Source organism: Ornithorhynchus anatinus, chromosome X2 (assembly GCF_004115215.2).
Source record: "Ornithorhynchus anatinus isolate Pmale09 chromosome X2, mOrnAna1.pri.v4, whole genome shotgun sequence".
NCBI lineage: Eukaryota > Metazoa > Chordata > Mammalia > Monotremata > Ornithorhynchidae > Ornithorhynchus > Ornithorhynchus anatinus.
In genome coordinates, this window is record NC_041750.1 from 6,023,887 (window position 1) to 6,041,400 (window position 17,514).

At 51.1% G+C, this 17,514-nt stretch overlaps 1 protein-coding gene across 2 annotated transcripts; it reads left to right on the top strand.

Moving 5' to 3' along the window:
- Nucleotides 1-7,451: 7,451 nt before the first annotated feature.
- Nucleotides 7,452-16,647, top strand: DUSP7 (dual specificity phosphatase 7). Of its 2 annotated transcripts, XM_007673110.3 has the most exons (4): nt 7,452-7,719; nt 8,821-9,203; nt 11,543-11,971; nt 14,803-16,647. In XM_007673110.3, the coding sequence occupies exons 2-4, from the start codon at nt 8,828-8,830 to the stop codon at nt 15,108-15,110; spliced, it is 1,113 nt and encodes a 370-aa protein (XP_007671300.1). In that variant the 5' UTR covers nt 7,452-7,719; nt 8,821-8,827; the 3' UTR covers nt 15,111-16,647. The 2 variants fall into 2 exon arrangements, with proteins under 2 accessions (XP_007671300.1, XP_001506331.1); XM_001506281.6 differs by lacking the exon at nt 7,452-7,719 and having other exon boundaries at nt 7,803-9,203.
- Nucleotides 16,648-17,514: the final 867 nt, after the last annotated feature.

A 17,514-nucleotide genomic window follows, 5' to 3' on the forward strand; every position in this document is an offset into this window, starting at 1 on the left:
AAGGCCAAACCTGAGCCTTAGGAAACCAGATAGAAGGTAGGTTTCTGAAGGGGGGAGAATCACCAGAACTGAGGGAATAATCCAGAGGGAGTTAGTGTCCACCAGGCTTTGGTCAAAACAGGCAAATGAGAGAGAGCATTGTTCAGCTTTGCTGATTGTTCCCCAAATTCTCAGCCTGCAACTGCTGTTCCCCAGCCCCGACAATGTGTATTAGCATGGCCCATATTCCCCAGTGCCCATCTCTCCCTCTTTCACTGCAATCTACTCACTTGACTCACAGGGAAATGGAACTGGCTATCAATAGCCTGCTTACCTGTTTCCTCCTTCAGGTGCCAGGTTCACTGTGATTTCCCCCCCCCCAACTCCTTTGGGTTTGGATCAGAACTGGCTTAGCTCAGGTATCTTTTAGGTGGTCTGTACTTTTGGGAAGAGGACTTAAAGTCTAGTCCCGCCCCCTCCCCCGCCACCCAGACCATTGGACCGAAATGCCTTTGGGAAGAATTGGATTAGTAGATTTGAGTGTTAGCTTCCAGGGTTTCAGCTTCCACCTGTTTGCACATGGCTTCCAAGGCTACCTCTTCTTGCCCGTAGTCCAGCCCTGCATCTCTCTTTGTCCACAGAGAATCTTCAGCTTGGAGTTCCTTCACCTGTTAAACTCCACATAATAAAGAATGAGTTCCTCATATTTCCAGTGAAACTCTCCCTGAGGTCCAACTTGGCCATTAGCATCACCATCCTGCCCAGCTCTCGAGCCCATCATCATCATTATTGTTATTATTATGGTATTTGTCAAGTGCTTACTACGTGTCAAGCACTGTTCTAAGTGCTGGGGTAGATGAAAGATAACAGGTCAAACACAGTCCTTGTCCTTCATGGGGCTAAATGGGGGGGGGGGAGGGAAACAGACATTGAAACTCCATTTGACAGATGAGGAAACTGAGGCACAGAGAGGTTAAGTGACTTACCCAAGGTCACACACCAGGCAGCTGGCAAAGACAGGATGAGAACCTAGGTTCCTTGACCCCGAGGCCAGGGTTCTTTCCACTCCGCTTCTCTCTTTCCTGTCTCAACCCAGGTCTGTTTGGGAAAGAGTGTGGCCTAGTGGAGAGACCATGGACCTGAGAGTCAGAAGATCTGGGTTCTAATCCCAGTTCTGCCGCTTGCCTGCTGTGTGACCTTGGGCAAGTCACTTAACTTATCTGTGCTGCTTCCTCATGTGTAAAATGGGGATTCAACAGCTGTTCTCCCTCCCACTGAGACTTTGAGTCCCGTGTGGGAAAGGGACTGTGTCCAATCTGATTATTTTGTATCTACCCCAGTGCATAGTACAGGGCTTTGGCACATAGTAAACGCTTAACAAAATTAGGCTTCACACCTAGGGCTATGTAATTGGATGTATGTAGTGTGCTCACACATATGGGTGATTGTTTTAGTGGGTTTTAGGGGCTACAGCACACCCTTCATCAATGGTATTTATAGAGTGCTTACTGTGTACAGAGCATTGTACCAATTGCTTGAGAGAACACAATTCAACAGAGTTGGTACATACATTCCCTGCCCCAAATGAGTTTACAGTCTAATGGGGGAGACAGACATTAATATAATTTACAAGATATAGTTTAAAGATATGTTCATAAGTGCTATGGGGTTGAAGGAGGGGTGAATATCAAATGCCTGAAGATCACATATCCAAGTCCCTCAACCTGTCTCCCCTGGATTGCCAAGATGAACCACTGGGAACCCCTGCCAACTTGCCACTGCACCATCTGACATGCCCTGTGCCCGTCGGGCTGTGGGATATTTAAGCTGCAGCAGCATGCCCTTCTGCCTCTCTTCCCACTGGACTGCTGAGTAAAGCCACCATCCCACTGTGACATCCAAAGGCCCCACTCCCAACATGCCCTGTGTATTTTGGGCTGTGGGGGAATTTAAGTTGCAGCACCATGAGGGCTTTTCAAATTTTAGAAAATCAGGAAGGCTTTGATTGTGACTGATCTAAGTGGCTGCAACAGGTCTCCTTTCCCACCGGACTCGTTGGACTCTGAACTTTGCCTTTTATGTTGTTTTTGTATTTATAGCATTTCATCTTTCCTATCATATCTGTCACCAAGCATTTCCCCACCTTATTCTTAGATCGTGAGCCTCTGGAGAACCAGGAACTGGGTTTAATCCTCACTTGTGTCTTTTTTCTCCCCAGCACTTAACAGTGCTCTGCACACAGTAAGCACTCAATAAATACAATTACAATAACTACTAACGGCCCACGGGACAACTTCATCTATGTGACCGGATGACATCCACCACACCACGGTTTACCTGGTCCTAAACAGAGGTGGGAGACGCAGATGAGAAACAGAGGGGCTGCGGGACTCTATCTCAAGGCCTTACAATATAGTAGGGGGGATGTCAGCCCTCTCTCCCCTAATGCCAAGAAAAGATTCCAGATCTGAACCCCTGTGAAATGCACCCGATTGAAGCCTTGGACCCTATGGGTGGGCAGGAAACTAGGAAAAAAATAATCCCATTAATAAACAATGTGAACACTTTGCTAATGCCAGGGAAACTGACATCTTCTGTCCAGTAGAGGGCAGTGGCATCCAGCTTCACTGGTCAGTTTATTACATGCAGCGATGTGCTAGAACAGGGGGTCAGGGTCTTTATAGAACCAACTTGCACAGCTCTTTCCTGGATATACTGGAGATGGAGCTGCCTTAGCAGGAATGAAAAGTATATAATTCATCCCCTTCGCGCACCAAGCTCCACAGTAAACTCTAATCTGGGATTTCAACTGTGTGGATGTCCCAGGACTTTGGATTTGGTGCCTTTCTCAGGGAAGAAGAGTTGGGGAAATCAGGGCCATCATGCTGAGGTACTTTCAGGCCCATGGTATGACTCAAATTGTTCACCCCCACAATGCTATTTTTAGCTCTGTGCTACCCAGCTGGGACAGCAACTCACAGAGTGGTATGTTCACTGGGGAGGGCAAAGAAAGGAAGTGTACAGTTCGGTAAAGACGCACACCCCCTCACTGCCACGTGCCCCCTCCTCAGAATCAAAGAGGGAATGGGGCACCTCATTATATTCTGTCCTGGATATGATCTCTCAGCTGGTAAGGACTTCTTGGATATGTCTCATCCCTCCCACCCAGCAAGTTCCTAGAACAGTACACTGCACACTGTAGGCATCCAATAAACATGGCTGAGGAGAAGAGAAGGGGAGGAATCAGAGCCTTTTCTTTGAACCATGAAACCTCTAGTTATGACATACTTCACGGTTGGACATTAGCTGCTGTAGGCTCAGTAGGTCCTAGAATAAAGTTTGGTTTGGCCCCTTCCTAAAGTTGGGAGAGGGGAAAGAAGGAGAGTCTAGAGCCTAGGACTTTCTGAGACTCAGGTCCAAGTGTTCTGGGCAATTCTTTGTGACAGGAGGCCCACTGGAGATCTCTGGGGAGGATAGGGCTCTCTAAAGTCCTGCAGCTAGACCTCCTTCAATGAACAATGGTCCATCTCAAGCTGCCCCAGTGGTAGCTCTGGTAGTGGGGAAGGTGAAATGAGAATGAGGCACCCAAACCCAAATCACCACCTTTAGGTATTAATCAAAGAATGGCCAAACTTGGCTTGACACCTCCCTCTGCCCACAAGAGAATGACTGGGTGGGGGGGGAGGAGCTTTAGCTAAGCAAATCTGAATTACTTTGCTTTCTTTTTTGGTGACAATAATTCCTTCCACAACTCCCCAGTTAAAGCCAGGAGCTTAGAGAAGCAGCGTGGCCCTGGTGGAAAGAGCATGGACCTGGGACTCAGAGGACGTAGGTTCTAATCCTGGCTCTGCCATGTACCTGCTGTGTGTCCTCGGGCAAGTTGCTGAGCTGCTCTGTGCTTCAGTTACTTCATCTGTAAGACTGTGAACCCAATGTGAAATAGGGACTGTGTCCAACCTGATTGCCTTGTATCCACCCCAGTGTTTAATACAGTACTTGGCGCATAAGAAGCACCACAAAAAAAGAAGCACATTCAACTTCTAAAAACAGGATGGCAGAGGTTAGTGCTTCAGCCCTAGCAGTAGTTTCAGTGGGAGGGATGGGGAATATTTGACCTGAATACGCGCCTAGGGTGCTTGGATGTATTTTCTTTGCTCCACATGCTTTCGTATTTTCAACTTCCTTGGAGAAGGGAATTGAAAGCAACTGAGCAAAATTACAGTGACAAGTATGGACCTGTATTCCATTTATTCAATTACCTTCACATCCTTTGTTAAGACTCCTCTGAACTCCTTAACACAGGGCCCTTCCTGAATCACAAGGACTTTCTCAGCATCTCAATCAATGGTTTTTATCAAAACCCCACTGTGTACAGAGCACTATGCTGAACATTTGGGAGAGTACAATAAAGTAGACATGATCCCAAGCCCTGTCCTCAAGATTCTGACAATCTAGAGTACTTTCTCAGTCATATTTTGCTTTGTCAAAAGTTGTCTGTCCTTAAGTCACTTTGCCTCTAACCTTAAAACCCAGGCTCATCTTATTTCCCCTGTTATATTGTTGGAGAAACAGAAGCAGAGAGAGGGGGAAAGTCCTTGTTTTGGTACTCTTAGTAAGAGCTGGGAAGGGCCCTCCAAGGAAGGGCTGCAGATGTGGGAAGAAGGAGAAAAGGAACAGGTGGCTATCTATTCCTTTCTTTCTGGTGCTGTCAAGAATCACTGAGTCCCAAGACCTTCAAACTTAAGCTGATAGATCTTGCCTGCTTCATCTGATTGTTGCTGATAGTGGCTGAGATTCCAATCAGCCTTTCAGGGGATTTCAGTTCCTAGGGAAGTAGAGGGTAGGTCATCATTTGTTTTGATACCAGGAACAAAATACATAAGTGACTGGCTAATCCTCTTCAATCTTGAATCCGATCAGTTGCTAGGGCTGCAGCTTTCACAAGCCAAACTCCCACTGAGATCCCTCCATTTTTTCACATAGGATGCCTCAATGTTCCCATCTGAGCCAGGTTGCAGCCCTCTACCCCCAATTAATTGCATTTAATGAGCGCTTACTGTGTGTTGAGTGCTGTATTAAGCGCTTGGGAGAGTACAGCATTGGTTAGACACGCTCCCTGCCCACAACGAACTTAGTCTATTCCCCTATTCCCTTCCACCTACCCATGTTTGATGCAAGGTAAGGAGACTTCCGCCTTTCGCAAACAGAAGGGGCTGCTAAAGAAGAGAAGTTCAAGGCAAGAAGACTAGTGCAGACAGCTGTCGTTCAAAGTCTTTGCTTCAGGCCCTAGCCAAATGCTGTCGTTTTTGAGGACTGTCCTCAGTTTTGGGGAAATAAAGAGACTTTAGGAGGAAAAAAAAAAACCAGCTCTGAATCATTAACGTGTTTCTTCTGGGAATCTTACATTTTCATTTTCCCCCCCCCCAGAGGGAGACTGGAAAAGAGTTCGAAGACACTGCCTAAGGAAGGTACCGGTTGACATCGAAGGGGGGAGAGTTCATTCATTTCGGCGACGGGCAAACGGATCGAGGGAAGAGGGAACTCGCTCTGAGAACAGGGACTCGAGGGCAGCCCGAACCCTAACATTAAAGATATCCGTCGCCGAATGGATCGGGAACAGAACAGGGGTGAAATTCCCTCCCCTCCGAAAAGCGGGCAGCTCCTCCGGCAGCAAGGACTGCACCGAGTGAACAGCTAAAAATAGATATCTTCTCTTGTTTTTCTGACCTTTTCCCCCCTCCCACTACTAGGAACAGTGGTGGTGCCCGGGATTACTAGGCTGCGGTCTTTTCTTTTTCTCACCCACCCCCTCCAACAACAGTCCTAGAGGAGCAGAATTCTCTTCAGGATCCATTATTATTATTACTATACCATGGAAAAAAAAAACCCGCGCCCGCTGGCCGCTCTAGCTGGATTCTAATTCATGAATGCACCTACCCCAACCCTTTTCCCCCTTCCTCTTCCCTCACCACCCCACCAATCGCCCTGCCTCTTGCCCACCAAACTGGTATCGTCCACAGACAAGTCTGGTCTATAAAACATCTCGGAGCCCCGCGGACATAGAGCCGAGGAGGTTGAGCAGCCGAATGCGATGCTGCAAACTGGCCCGCTTACTTTCCCTTCCCGGCTCTATAGCTTTAATCAATTGCACTCTGCAAACCATAAGGGCTTCGCGCATGTGCGCCCGCCCCATGGCTCCCTCCCCTCGCTCCCCTTCTCCATTCCAAAATACTGTGTATTCACATTGTTACAGCTCTACCTGCTACTCCATTCACTCCCCCTAGCCCCGCCCCCATCCGCGTTTTGGAATCGGCTATCCGAAATAGAAGAGTTTAGTGGGCTCCGCCTCCTTCCCCGAGCTTTGGAGCAAGCGCCTTTCCACCTCTGGCCACTGGATTGGGCTTCTCGGTCTTCTATTCCCACCCACAGCAGAAACCGATTGGAAGACTTGGGTAAACCGGAGAAAGAACAGGAGGAAGGTAGGAGGAGGAGCCTAGAAGAAATGGGCGAGTCTTCTCTTCTTCGGGCAGGGAAAGTCACGTGGCGATTCATTTGTAGCCCGTCAGCCTCGGCTTAAAAAGCTTTATTAAAGGGCGCTTGTCCGTTCCCGAAGGTTGGCGGCTTCAAATCCTGCAGCCGCGGTGGTTCGGCTCTGAGTTTGAGTTTCGGGCACATAGAGAAATTTTGCTTTCAAGCTTCCCAAACAAGGACCTCTTAGCCCGTTATCCTGAGCGCCGTAGTCCCTCTCCTCCCGGGTGGCTGGGCTGGTCCCGCGAAAAGGGGGTGGTCAACCTGTGTTCGGACCATGAGGATCTCTTCCCCCAATCTCAAATTCCCCGACTTGAAAGGGGCGGGTGATGAAGTGCGGGGACCAGGAGTCGGGGTTTTACAGTCGGCTCCTTTGGTCAGACAACTGACTAGGGGGGTGAAGGGAGGCGGGGGGCAGTTTTCCCTGGGAGATAAGGGGAAAACGGATCGAGTCGAGACACCACTTCTGTCCGGCAGTACCGGAGTTAGTGTAGCCTTGGTTGTTTGTGGCTTGACTGGATTGTCTCTGTTGCTGAATTGTACTTTCCAAGCGCTTAGAACAGTGCTGTGCGCACCGTAAGCGCTCAAAAAATACGATTGAGTGAGTGAATAAATTGGGGCATGGGACACGGAGATCGATCTTTGAATACCCAGGAGCGAAAGCAACTGCTCTCCCCGGAGGTGTGGTGACTAAAGGGCAGCAGACATTGACCTGTAAGGAACCAGGATAACACATCCCTCAGGTTTTTCAGTCTCCCGAGAGAGCAGCGCTTAGGAGACTATTCTCCTTTCTCTCACTCTCTCAAATCCCCGCGCCGGGGGGCGGGGGGAGGGAGGGCATGGGCATCCTTGGAGACGGGGAGGGGGGGCACTGCGTTACCCCAATCCGTTTCCCCGACGGCTGTCTAGTAATATTCAGTGAGGAGGGCTGATCCTGTCCGCCAACCCCTATCCACTTTCCTCTGGACAAGCTCGGTCGAGGAGCTCGAGGACAAAGTACGGATCTTCCTGCTTTGCCTCGGGTACCCAGAACAGCCCCGGCTCACCGCTAGTGAGGTGTCTTTAACGTATTTAGCGGCCACGGAAAGGAGACCGTCGCGGGGTCCCTATCCACTTCTCCCTGGACGCGCCGGGTCGAGGAGCTGGAGGACAAAGCACGGATCTTTCTTTTGCGTCGCGTCTCCAGAGCCGGTCCGGACCACACTTCTAACGGCAAGAAATCAGTCTGGGGGTTTCGGGATGATCATATGCATGTTTATATCTGGGAGAGGTGCGGGTGTTTCATCTGTACATACACGTGTGGATAGGCATTTTCGCGTCTCTAACTCTCAATGTCTGTAGTCGTGTTTCTGTGGACACACGTCTGCAAAGCTTTTTCCAGGCAAAAAAAGCCTAACCCCCGTGTATTTGCAGGTGTACACGACTCTTTTCTTTTTAAGTGTGAACTGCTCCTTCTCTCGGGAGCACTCGTAGACAGAGATGGGTGTGTGTGTGTATGTGTGGAGGTGCTTTTTGTGTATAGGTTTGGGTCGGAAAAGAGTAGCGTCCCCTTTAAAGCAGAGCTGCCTGCTTCACCGCCGGCCCCGCCTCCCGGAGGACGACACGCCGCGCCGCTTGCGAAGCCCCTTTTTAATTGAAGCTGTCAGGCTGCAGCCCGCGAGGAAGGAAGCGAGTGGGGGCCAGGAACGGACAAGACAGAGAGAAAGCTAGCTAGCTAGCTAGATAGATAGACAGATAGGTAGGTAGGTAGACAGACAGACAGCCAGCCAGGGGGACAGGCGGACTGAAGGACCGAAGTGGTGGTGGTGGAGGAGGCGGCGGCGGCGGCGGCGGCATCAGCTACAGCAGTGGCGCGGGGTGGGAGGAGGCAGGCAGGGAGGACAGCTAGCCGGCTTGGGAAAGAGCCTTCGCTGCGCGGCACAGCCGATCCGATCCCACTGTCGATGACCCCGACCTCGATCCATTGGGGCGGTTGGGGGATCTCCTAAGAGCCCCAGCTCCCGGGAAGAGGAGGACGGCGTCCGGCCAGCCCATACGTCCCGTTCAACCCTCCCTCTATCCCCGGGGACCGCTGCGCGGAGATCCCGCCTGCGCCCCCCCCCCCCCCCCCGAATCTGCACCGCGTCTCCGGCTCCGCGGACCTGAGCTCCTTCGGGGTCGTGGAGACGAGTTGGAGTTTTCGATTTAAAAAAGCAAACCCACAAAAAAACTATATATCTATTTTCTATTCCCTCCCTTCCCTCCCCCGGCCCCTCTTCCTCCGAGCCCTCCTCCGATCCTGATGAAAAATCATATCTGGGACTGCACCCCCAGGGCTCCCATGGCCGCGGCGATGCCCTGCAAGAGCGCCGAGTGGCTGCAGGAGGAGCTGGAGTCCGGCGGAGGCGCCTCTCTTCTGCTGCTAGACTGCCGGCCCCACGAGCTCTTTGAGTCGTCGCACATCGAGACAGCCATCAACCTGGCCATCCCGGGCCTCATGCTGCGACGCCTCAAGAAGGGCAACCTGCCCATCCGCTCCATCATCCCCAACAACGAAGACAAGGAGCGATTCGTCAAGCGTTGCAAGGCCGACACAGTACTGCTTTATGACGAGGCCACGGCTGAGTGGCAGCAGGACTCTGGGGCGCCCAGCTCTGTGCTCGGGCTGCTCCTGCAGAAGCTGCGGGACGACGGTTGCAAGGCTTATTACCTCAAAGGTGGGGGAGCCTGGGCAGGTTGCTGGGGGGCGGGTCGGACGTTTCGTGTCTCGCCGCTTGGGGCGAGGGGGGGAGGCGGGAGGGGCCTCCAGATCCCTTCCCTACCACCCCTACTCTCGCATTCAGTTTCTGGGGGAGAAGGGATTCCCACTCCAGCTTCCTCCTTTTCGGGAGCGGTAGGGAAAGCCCCAAGGGTCTATTTCTATCCCCATTTTCCTCGCCCCCCCTCCCCGCGCCCCCTCTTGGGAGACCCCGCTCTATCCCCTCCGTTACCCTCGACTCCCTCCTCTCAATACATCTTCACTTAATCCTCTTCCCAATCCCCCCTTTGGGTGGGGGCTCCCCAAACCCCGTTGGGACCCGATTGCAGGGGGCCACCCCACCCGATGCCTGAGGCTCCCTGTTCTCTTTCCCCTCCCCCTCTCTCCCATCTTCCCGGGGTTCTTACTCCCGAAACAGAGAAGGGAATCCTCCTTCGCCGCACGATTCGCGTGGGCGGATCAAACTTTTTGTCTTCTCCTTTTTTTTCTTCTGTTGCCGCGGAGGAGGCGGCGGCATCAGCCTGTCTCTCCGGGGTTCCTCCTGGGGGCGGTGGGAGCGAATGAAGGGTGGAGGTGGGTGGGGGGAAGCCGCGGGGGGACCCGCTGACAGCCGCTTCGTAGGCTACCCCCTGAAGGAACCTGAAAATACATAGTCCGCCTCGCTAGGCTCCTTTCGGGGGGAGGAAGGCGGGGGAGAGAAGTCATCCTTTCGTTATTTTACATTTGTAAATATGGTAAAAGCCTTTGGGTTAAGCAGACTCGGGTCGTTGCGGTCCTGGACTGACCCGGCAGGGACCGAGACTTCGCGCACTTCGGAGCCCTTCGGTTTAGGGAGCCGTGTAGGGTTGGGACATTTATGTCTCTAAAGGGGACCGAGCTGGGCAGCACCAGCAGCCCGGGGAAAGGACAGTCACCTTGGCCCGATCCGCTTTACCTATCGGACCCCCCCTCCCTCTGGGGTTTGACACTTTCTTCCCCAGACGGATTCGTACCCTCCACCCCTCGATCTGGTTTTCCCGGGGCTTCTCTGCCCAATAGCCACCTCTCTCTCTGCCTCCAGCCTCGCGGGGCTTGGGGGCGGGTTTCGCTTTTTGAATGAAGAAAGGTCCGAAGGGGGAAGAAGCGGGTTGTGCAATCCGGGGCCCTCGGACTCCGTGGGAGCCAGGGGGCGGGTTGGGCTGCCGACCCTTCCCCAAGGAGGGACAGAAGTCGGAATCCCTCATTCTCTCACCCCCCTCCCCTCCGAGTCTGGTCCGGTCTGCTCCTGTCCACCCGAACAGCGGACGGTAGGGTAAGGGGGGAGGGTGGGAAGGGAAAGCAACAAAGTTTCCGCCTGATGATCTGGGACCCGGGAAGCGACCCCTTCCAAAGTGAGCCCCCGGCCCCGAGGGTATTCCCCTTTTGTTCCTTCAGTCCCGGCCGAAATCTCGCCCCCCAGGCAGAGATTTCTCCCCTCCCCCGATTCGCTGCCTCTTCCCAGAAAGGAGACCTTTTGGGGCCCATGGGATGCAGGGCTTCTTCGCCCGTCCCGTCCCCGGTTGCAGCGGGTTATGTTTCCAATTAACATTCCAAAATGGCCTCTCCGGCGGAGAGGAGGAGGAGGGAGGCAGGGGGAGGGAGACGAGGGGAGGTCCGGCCCCCGCCCCGCCGCAGCTGAGGGGAGGGTGGCCGGAGTCAGCAGGGGGGGACTTAGGAGCCTCCCGTCCCGCACAGTCCCCACATGCCTGCCCCCCAGACCTTGACTGAAACACCCACTTTCGGGAGTTTGAGCCAGGTTTGATGTATATGATTTGGATGGGAAGAAAGATTCCCCCTCGTTTTGCACCCGACAGCCTGGAGACCTAGAAAGTGTCCCCAGAAACCCACCCACCCTCTGCCCTGAACAAGTAATCACTGTCCACGAGGTCCTCTCAGAGTGATGCTGTTAAAGCCGTAGAGATGAACAGTCACCTGTAAAGACGGGTTCTCCCCGACCACAGGGCTCTTTGGCTTCTCACGGGGCAGATTACTTTAGAAAGGTCCACAGACCTCGCGGTGTGGTGCAGTAAGGAATTTTGGGAAGAGGGGTGACGATGTAAAGTTGGCAGTGGGGTGAGGATGCAAGTCTCTTTAGCCCTGAAATATAAAGGAGGAGCGAGTCTCTTTTATCCCCATTCCAACAGAGGGAGAAGCCCGGGCATGGGGGGGACGGCGGCGGCATTGCACGGAGAGTGGAAGAGGAGCAAGAGGGAGGGCTCCACCTGCTTGTTGGAGGCCAGTGTCTTACTCAAAGCACCACCTCTTCCTTTTTCTTTCCAGGTGGCTTCAACAAATTTCAGACGGAGTACTCCGAACATTGCGAGACCAACCTGGATAGCTCTTCTCCCAGTAACTCCCCTCCCACCTCTGTCCTCGGCCTGGGTGGCCTGAGAATCAGTTCTGACTGCTCTGATGGGGAGTCAGACCGAGAACCCAGCAGCGCCACCGAGTCCGATGGAAGCCCAATTCCCAACAACCAACCTGCTTTCCCCGTTCAGATCCTTCCCTACCTATATCTGGGTTGTGCCAAAGACTCCACTAACCTGGATGTCCTGGGCAAGTACGGGATCAAGTATATCCTGAATGTGACACCCAACCTGCCCAACATGTTTGAGCATGACGGAGAGTTCAAGTACAAGCAGATTCCCATCTCAGATCACTGGAGTCAGAACCTCTCGCAGTTCTTTCCTGAGGCCATTACTTTCATTGGTAGGTGTTCGAGTTTTTGCTGCTTGTTTTACATTGAGGCCCTCCCAGTGCTCACACCCTACCAGGCATCTTCAGACTTGTAGAGGAGGCTCAGAGCAGAGCCACTTCCCTAGGCTAGTTGTGTTCAGGAGCTAGTCCCATTACTCAGGATAGAATGCCGAAATGCCCTGCACGCAAAGACCTCCCACATTTCTCTCTTGAACACATGTAAATAGACGTGGCTGCATGAATAGGGTGTCTGGGGCCTTTTGAGTTTGCCGTGACTGCGATGTCTGCACCTGTCTCCTTAAGACTGTACCTCAGCCTCAGGGACTCTCCTGGGGTAGCTCTGAGAGACCCTGCTAGAATTTAGGAACACTTCTTTTTGGTCAGGCCTTTTAATCAGCTCAAGCCATTGTCATGAGTTTGCCAGATTTGGTAAAACTCGGGAGCTGAGATGGTCCAGTTAGTACTGGGAGACTCCAGAAAAGGTAGCTGAGGGAGACTGATGCCACTCCTTCTTTGGAGAGCTTTAAGAACAGGAAAGACGTCTATCTGGGTTTGTAGTCCTGGCTGGAGGCAGGGAGCAAGATGACAAGACCTTTGGAGGGGACTGTTCTTCAGGGTCTTTCTGTAGATCTATTCTTCCGTTTAGCCACATTTACTGAGTCCAGTCTAGGCAGGGTGCTCTACTGAACACTGTAGGAAATTACAAAAAAACACAAGATTAACCCTCGGAGAGGAAACAGGATTGATATCAATTCCCAACACACACAGATAGCAATCCTGTGCCAGAGGTTTAGAGAAGAGGTAAATATGGACAAGGACGGCACGTAATCCACAAGTAGCTGGCGTGAGTGGAATGTGCTAGTCCAATGATTTATGTAGGCATCCCTCAGAACTTGGGGAAGAGACAGTTCTGCAGGCTGTCCTCCCCCACATTGATTTTAAGTATCCAAAGGGCCTTTGGGAGGGGAAGAAATGGAATCTTGTAATAATAAACATGATAATAATAATTACTATTATTATCATTATGGTATTTGTTGAGCACTTACTACATGCCAAACACTGAACTAAGCACTGCGGGGTAGATTCAGAATAATCAGGTGGGACACAATCCCGGTCCCACATGGGGCTCAGAGTATAAAGGGGAGGAAGAACAGTTATTTCATCCCCCATTTTACAGATGAGGAAACTGAGAGCCAGAGAAGTTAAGTGACTTGGCCAAGGTCCCCCAGGAGGCAAGTGGCAGAGCTGGGATTAGAACCTGTTGACTTTAAGTGGTGGTTGGTAGTAGAGTTAGTGTTTCTCAACCCTTAACTCTCTAGGTTCCCCCCTTCTATTGGGTCTCCTTTTCATACCATTTTTGGCTTCAAACCCTGAAGTTTGGCCCCTGTTCTTCTTGGGAAATGTTTGGGCCACTACAGTGCTGTGTCACTTTTTTGCTGAGGATATGAATGTAAGGAGAGGGAAAGGATTATGGGAAGCAGGAGCTCAGCTGTTTATTCAAAGTAATAGCAATAATGATGATAATAGTAATCATGGTCCAGAACTGATGTCTGTAAGAGCCTCCAGATGACCTACCTCCTCTCTCCCTCCCCCCCGGGTGATGCTTTTGTCTCACTGACCAAGTAATTCAGTCTTGACAGTGTGTGAAATAATTGCCCGGAAGGACTCTTGGGAATTTAGGAAAGTATCTTAGGCGTGTGTAATTATCTGGACTGATAGGATCATAGAGTCCACAGGGGTAGTAGCTGCTAAGGCTGCAACTTTCCACTCCCATCTGCAGGAGCTTTTGGAAGGATGTGGTGCTCAGGTGGGAGTAGTAAGTGTCCCTGCCCAGTCCAGAGGGGAGTTGAGCCCCTGTCTCCCCTTGGAAAACATGTGGTGCTCCCCTTGGCTCCCTGACAGCCAGATGGGCCTTTGGGGAATGCCAGCCTGCTGCTGCTACTGCAGCTGCAGGATTTAATGACAGGAAATGGGAGGATTACTTCACCTGCTTACATGGAAGCCAAATTCAAAACTGCAGCTGAGGGAAATGAAAGGGGCTAGGAGGACTCAAAAAGAAGATACAGACCCTACGGGCTCAACCAGTTTGCCCGCACACTAGCCTCTTCGGGGTGGAATCTGATCCCACTAAGGAGGCCAGGGGACCCGCAGCCTTTAGGTCCATCTTGGTTTGAATTCCCCACCGAGTGAGCATGAACCCTTCTCTGCCCCTCTGAATAGGGCAATTCATTGGAAGTGCCAACTTCATTGAGGCAGAGAAGCTAATTAGCTGAAGGACTACGTGGCAAGGATCCAAAGAGGCCAGCCCAATTGGCCAAGGAGGATCTGCCCTGCCTACAGCCCCAGAGGTCACAAAGAGAGAAAAAGGAAACCCACTTAACCCCAGATAACCCGGTACTGAGTTGCAGATCCCCTTTGACCACCCATCTTCCCCGCATCCCACTAAATAATGGAGGTCTAGCAAAGTGACAGGAGTTTCACTAGCACAGACCAGAATAGAAGAAGATAGGGCCAGAGAATGTGTGGTGGATACCAGGTGTTGGAAGTCTCTTCCCAACACGGCTGAGAGCTGACAGCTTTGGTGTCTGGCTTGCCTAATGCAGAACAACAGCAGCAGTGCTTGCTGAGGATATCGTCTGGGACCTTGGTGAGGAGTGGGGTGGGCTGAGCTGGAGAGAGTTAAATGGCTTCATCTTTGTAGTGTCCCATGTCGATAGCTCTAGAGTTGGATGTAAGGTGCCTGGTGGTGTGCAGCAACCCCCCCCCCAAAAAAAAAATCTTGTTCATTTTATACAGAGAAGCATTCTTGGCCCAGCGTAATCCACCCTCTCCCTTTGTTATAGACGAAGCCCGGTCCAAGAAGTGTGGGATTCTGGTTCACTGCCTGGCGGGCATCAGTCGCTCTGTGACTGTCACAGTGGCCTACCTGATGCAGAAGATGAACCTGTCCTTGAATGATGCTTATGACTTTGTGAAGAGGAAAAAGTCCAACATCTCCCCGAACTTTAACTTCATGGGGCAGCTGCTGGACTTTGAGCGGACATTAGGCCTCAACAGTCCCTGTGACAACCATGTCCCCAGTGAGCAGCTGTACTTCACCACCCCCACCAACCACAACCTGTTCCAGCTGAATACCTTGGAGTCCACATGAAGATGAATCTTGAGTCCTGCCAGGAACTGGAGCCTTGGAGAATTTTCTCTTGAGCATTTCAAAAAATAATAATAATAATGAAAGCAAGAAATATCTGTGTGTTAGTTCTTTGCCAGTCTTGAGAGAACTCGATGCCTTTGAGCCGAGTGGGCCCGATTGCTGCTTTTAAGGAAGAAAATAAATTACCCAGCTCGGGTTGATGGTTAGTGTCCTGAGGCCAATGGCCGTGGATCAGAGAGCAGGCTCTGCCTGCAAGTTATTTCATGTGGGGGTAACCGCGGCCACTGCCTGCGCCCGCCACCTGCAGTAAGTGCTTTTCGGAGAATCTCGCAGAGCCAGCGGCCATTGTGCCCAGAGGGGGGAGAGAGTGCCCCCTGGCTGCTCCCTCAGGGCAGAAAGTGAGAGGACGTCCGAAGCACTTGGCAACCGCCATCAAAAGTGTTGGCCCAAGACTGTTTAAATATACAAACACACATACATACACACACAGACACACACACACACACGAGCCCGAGTTTACCACTTTGGGGAGGTAAATCGGAATACTACAGAGAACAGAGTGCTCAGATCTTTTTGAAAAAATATGTAAGTTCCAGGCTGTGTGTACAGAAAACAATGGCGGGTTGCAGAAACTAGTATTTAATTTTGTTCTTGTTTGGGGAAAAGATAAAGAAAAATTGTTCTTGGTTTTTTTTTAATGGAAAAAAAAATCGAATGTTTATATTGACCAAATGCATTTTGCACACTTTGTGAAGCCTTGATATGTCCCGACATATTATTGGTGCTCCACAGAGAAACACACGCTGCTGTTTGTCACTGGCATCTAGTAGGAAGCTTCGTGGTTGTGAAGGCTAGTTCAGGTCTTTAAATCTCTCTCCCTCTTCACCTTCCCCTATCTGAAACTCTGCACTGAGATACTTGAAGCTACAAGTGATTTTATTTTTTTTTAGTTTGTCTTTGCTCCCCTATCTTCCTTTCCCAAAGAAAGAACTGGTTTCATATCACCGGAGACAAATCTCATGTAGCCTGCAAAGCCAAGCGTGAGTGAGTGAGACAGTGAGAGTGAGAGAGATGTTTGAGTTAGTGTTTGGTGAGTGCTGCTCACTATGAGTGACTTAATGTTATCCAGCTGGCTTGTGAAAGTTCCAGCTTCCGAAAGAAAGAAAACTACTTGTGATATTGGCATTTTTTCACATATTATAATGTAGGGGAAAGAGCAGCCAGGGACTGATCAATAAGGATATTTAGCAAACTCTGCAGAGCACACTGGCCTAAGTGCTTGGAAGAAAGGATCTACCCTTTGTGACTGGAGTTGAGGGGCCTTGAGTATCTGTTCAGACCCCAATCACCTCATGCAGGTGAGGGGAGAATTTGGAAAAAAAAGATACTGCAACTGAGAGCCCAGATTTTATTTTGAATACTTTGATGTCGTTTCAAATTGGCATCATCAAAACCATTGGAATGCAAACGAGCTTCCGATGGAGGTCTTAAACAACTTGTCTTGCTGTGCCTTTAATAAAGAGAAGACTTGTTTATATTTCTGGCTGATGTTTTGGAAAAGTCTTGTAGGAATGGGGTGGGAGGAGTAGATTGGGGGTGGAAAAGCAGTTACCCATATAGGGGAGAAGGTAACAGCCTTCCCTCCCTCCTTTCTTTCCTCCTTTCCTCCCTCCTTTCTTTCCTCCTTTCCTCCCTCCTTTCTTTCCTCCTTTCCTCCCTCCTTTTTTTCCTCCTTTCCTCCCACCTTTCTTTCCTCCTTCCCTCCCTCCTTTTTTTCCTCCTTCCCACCCTCCTTTCCTCCCTCCTTTCTTTCCTCCTTTCCTCCCTCCTTTTTTCCTCCTTTCCTCCCACCTTTCTTTCCTCCTTCCCTCCCTCCTTTCTTTCCTCCTTTCCTCCCTCCTTTTTTCCTCCTTTCCTCCCACCTTTCTTTCCTCCTTCCCTCCCTCCTTTTTTTCCTCCTTCCCACCCTCCTTTCCTCCCTCCTTTCTTTCCTCCTTTCCTCCCTCCTTTTTTTCCTCCTTTCCTCCCACCTTTCTTTCCTCCTTCCCTCCCTCCTTTCTTTCCTCCTTTCCTCCCTCCTTTTTTTCCTCCTTTCCTCCCACCTTTCTTTCCTCCTTCCCTCCCTCCTTTTTTCCCCCTTCCCTCCCTCCTTTCTTTCCTCCTTCCCTCCCTCCTTTCTTTCCTCCTTTCCTCCCTCCTTTTTTTCCTCCTTTCCTCCCACCTTTCCTACTTCCCTCCCTCCTTTTTTCCTCCTTCCCTCCCTCCTTTCCTCCTTTCCTCCCGCCTTTCTTTCCTCCTTTCCTCCCTCCTTTTTTCTCCTTCCCTCCCTCCTTTTTTCCCCCTTTCCTTCCTCCTTTCCTCCTTTCCTCTCTCCTTCCCTCCCTCCTTTTTTTCCCTCCTTTCT

Coding starts and splice junctions, on each gene's coding strand:
- DUSP7 (XM_001506281.6), top strand. CDS start 8,789: ATGAAAAATCATATCTGGGACTGCACCCCCAGGGCTCCCATGGCCGCG. Junction 9,204..11,542: donor CAAGGCTTATTACCTCAAAG/GTGGGGGAGCCT, acceptor TTTTCTTTCCAG/GTGGCTTCAACAAATTTCAG. Junction 11,972..14,802: donor TGAGGCCATTACTTTCATTG/GTAGGTGTTCGA, acceptor CCTTTGTTATAG/ACGAAGCCCGGTCCAAGAAG.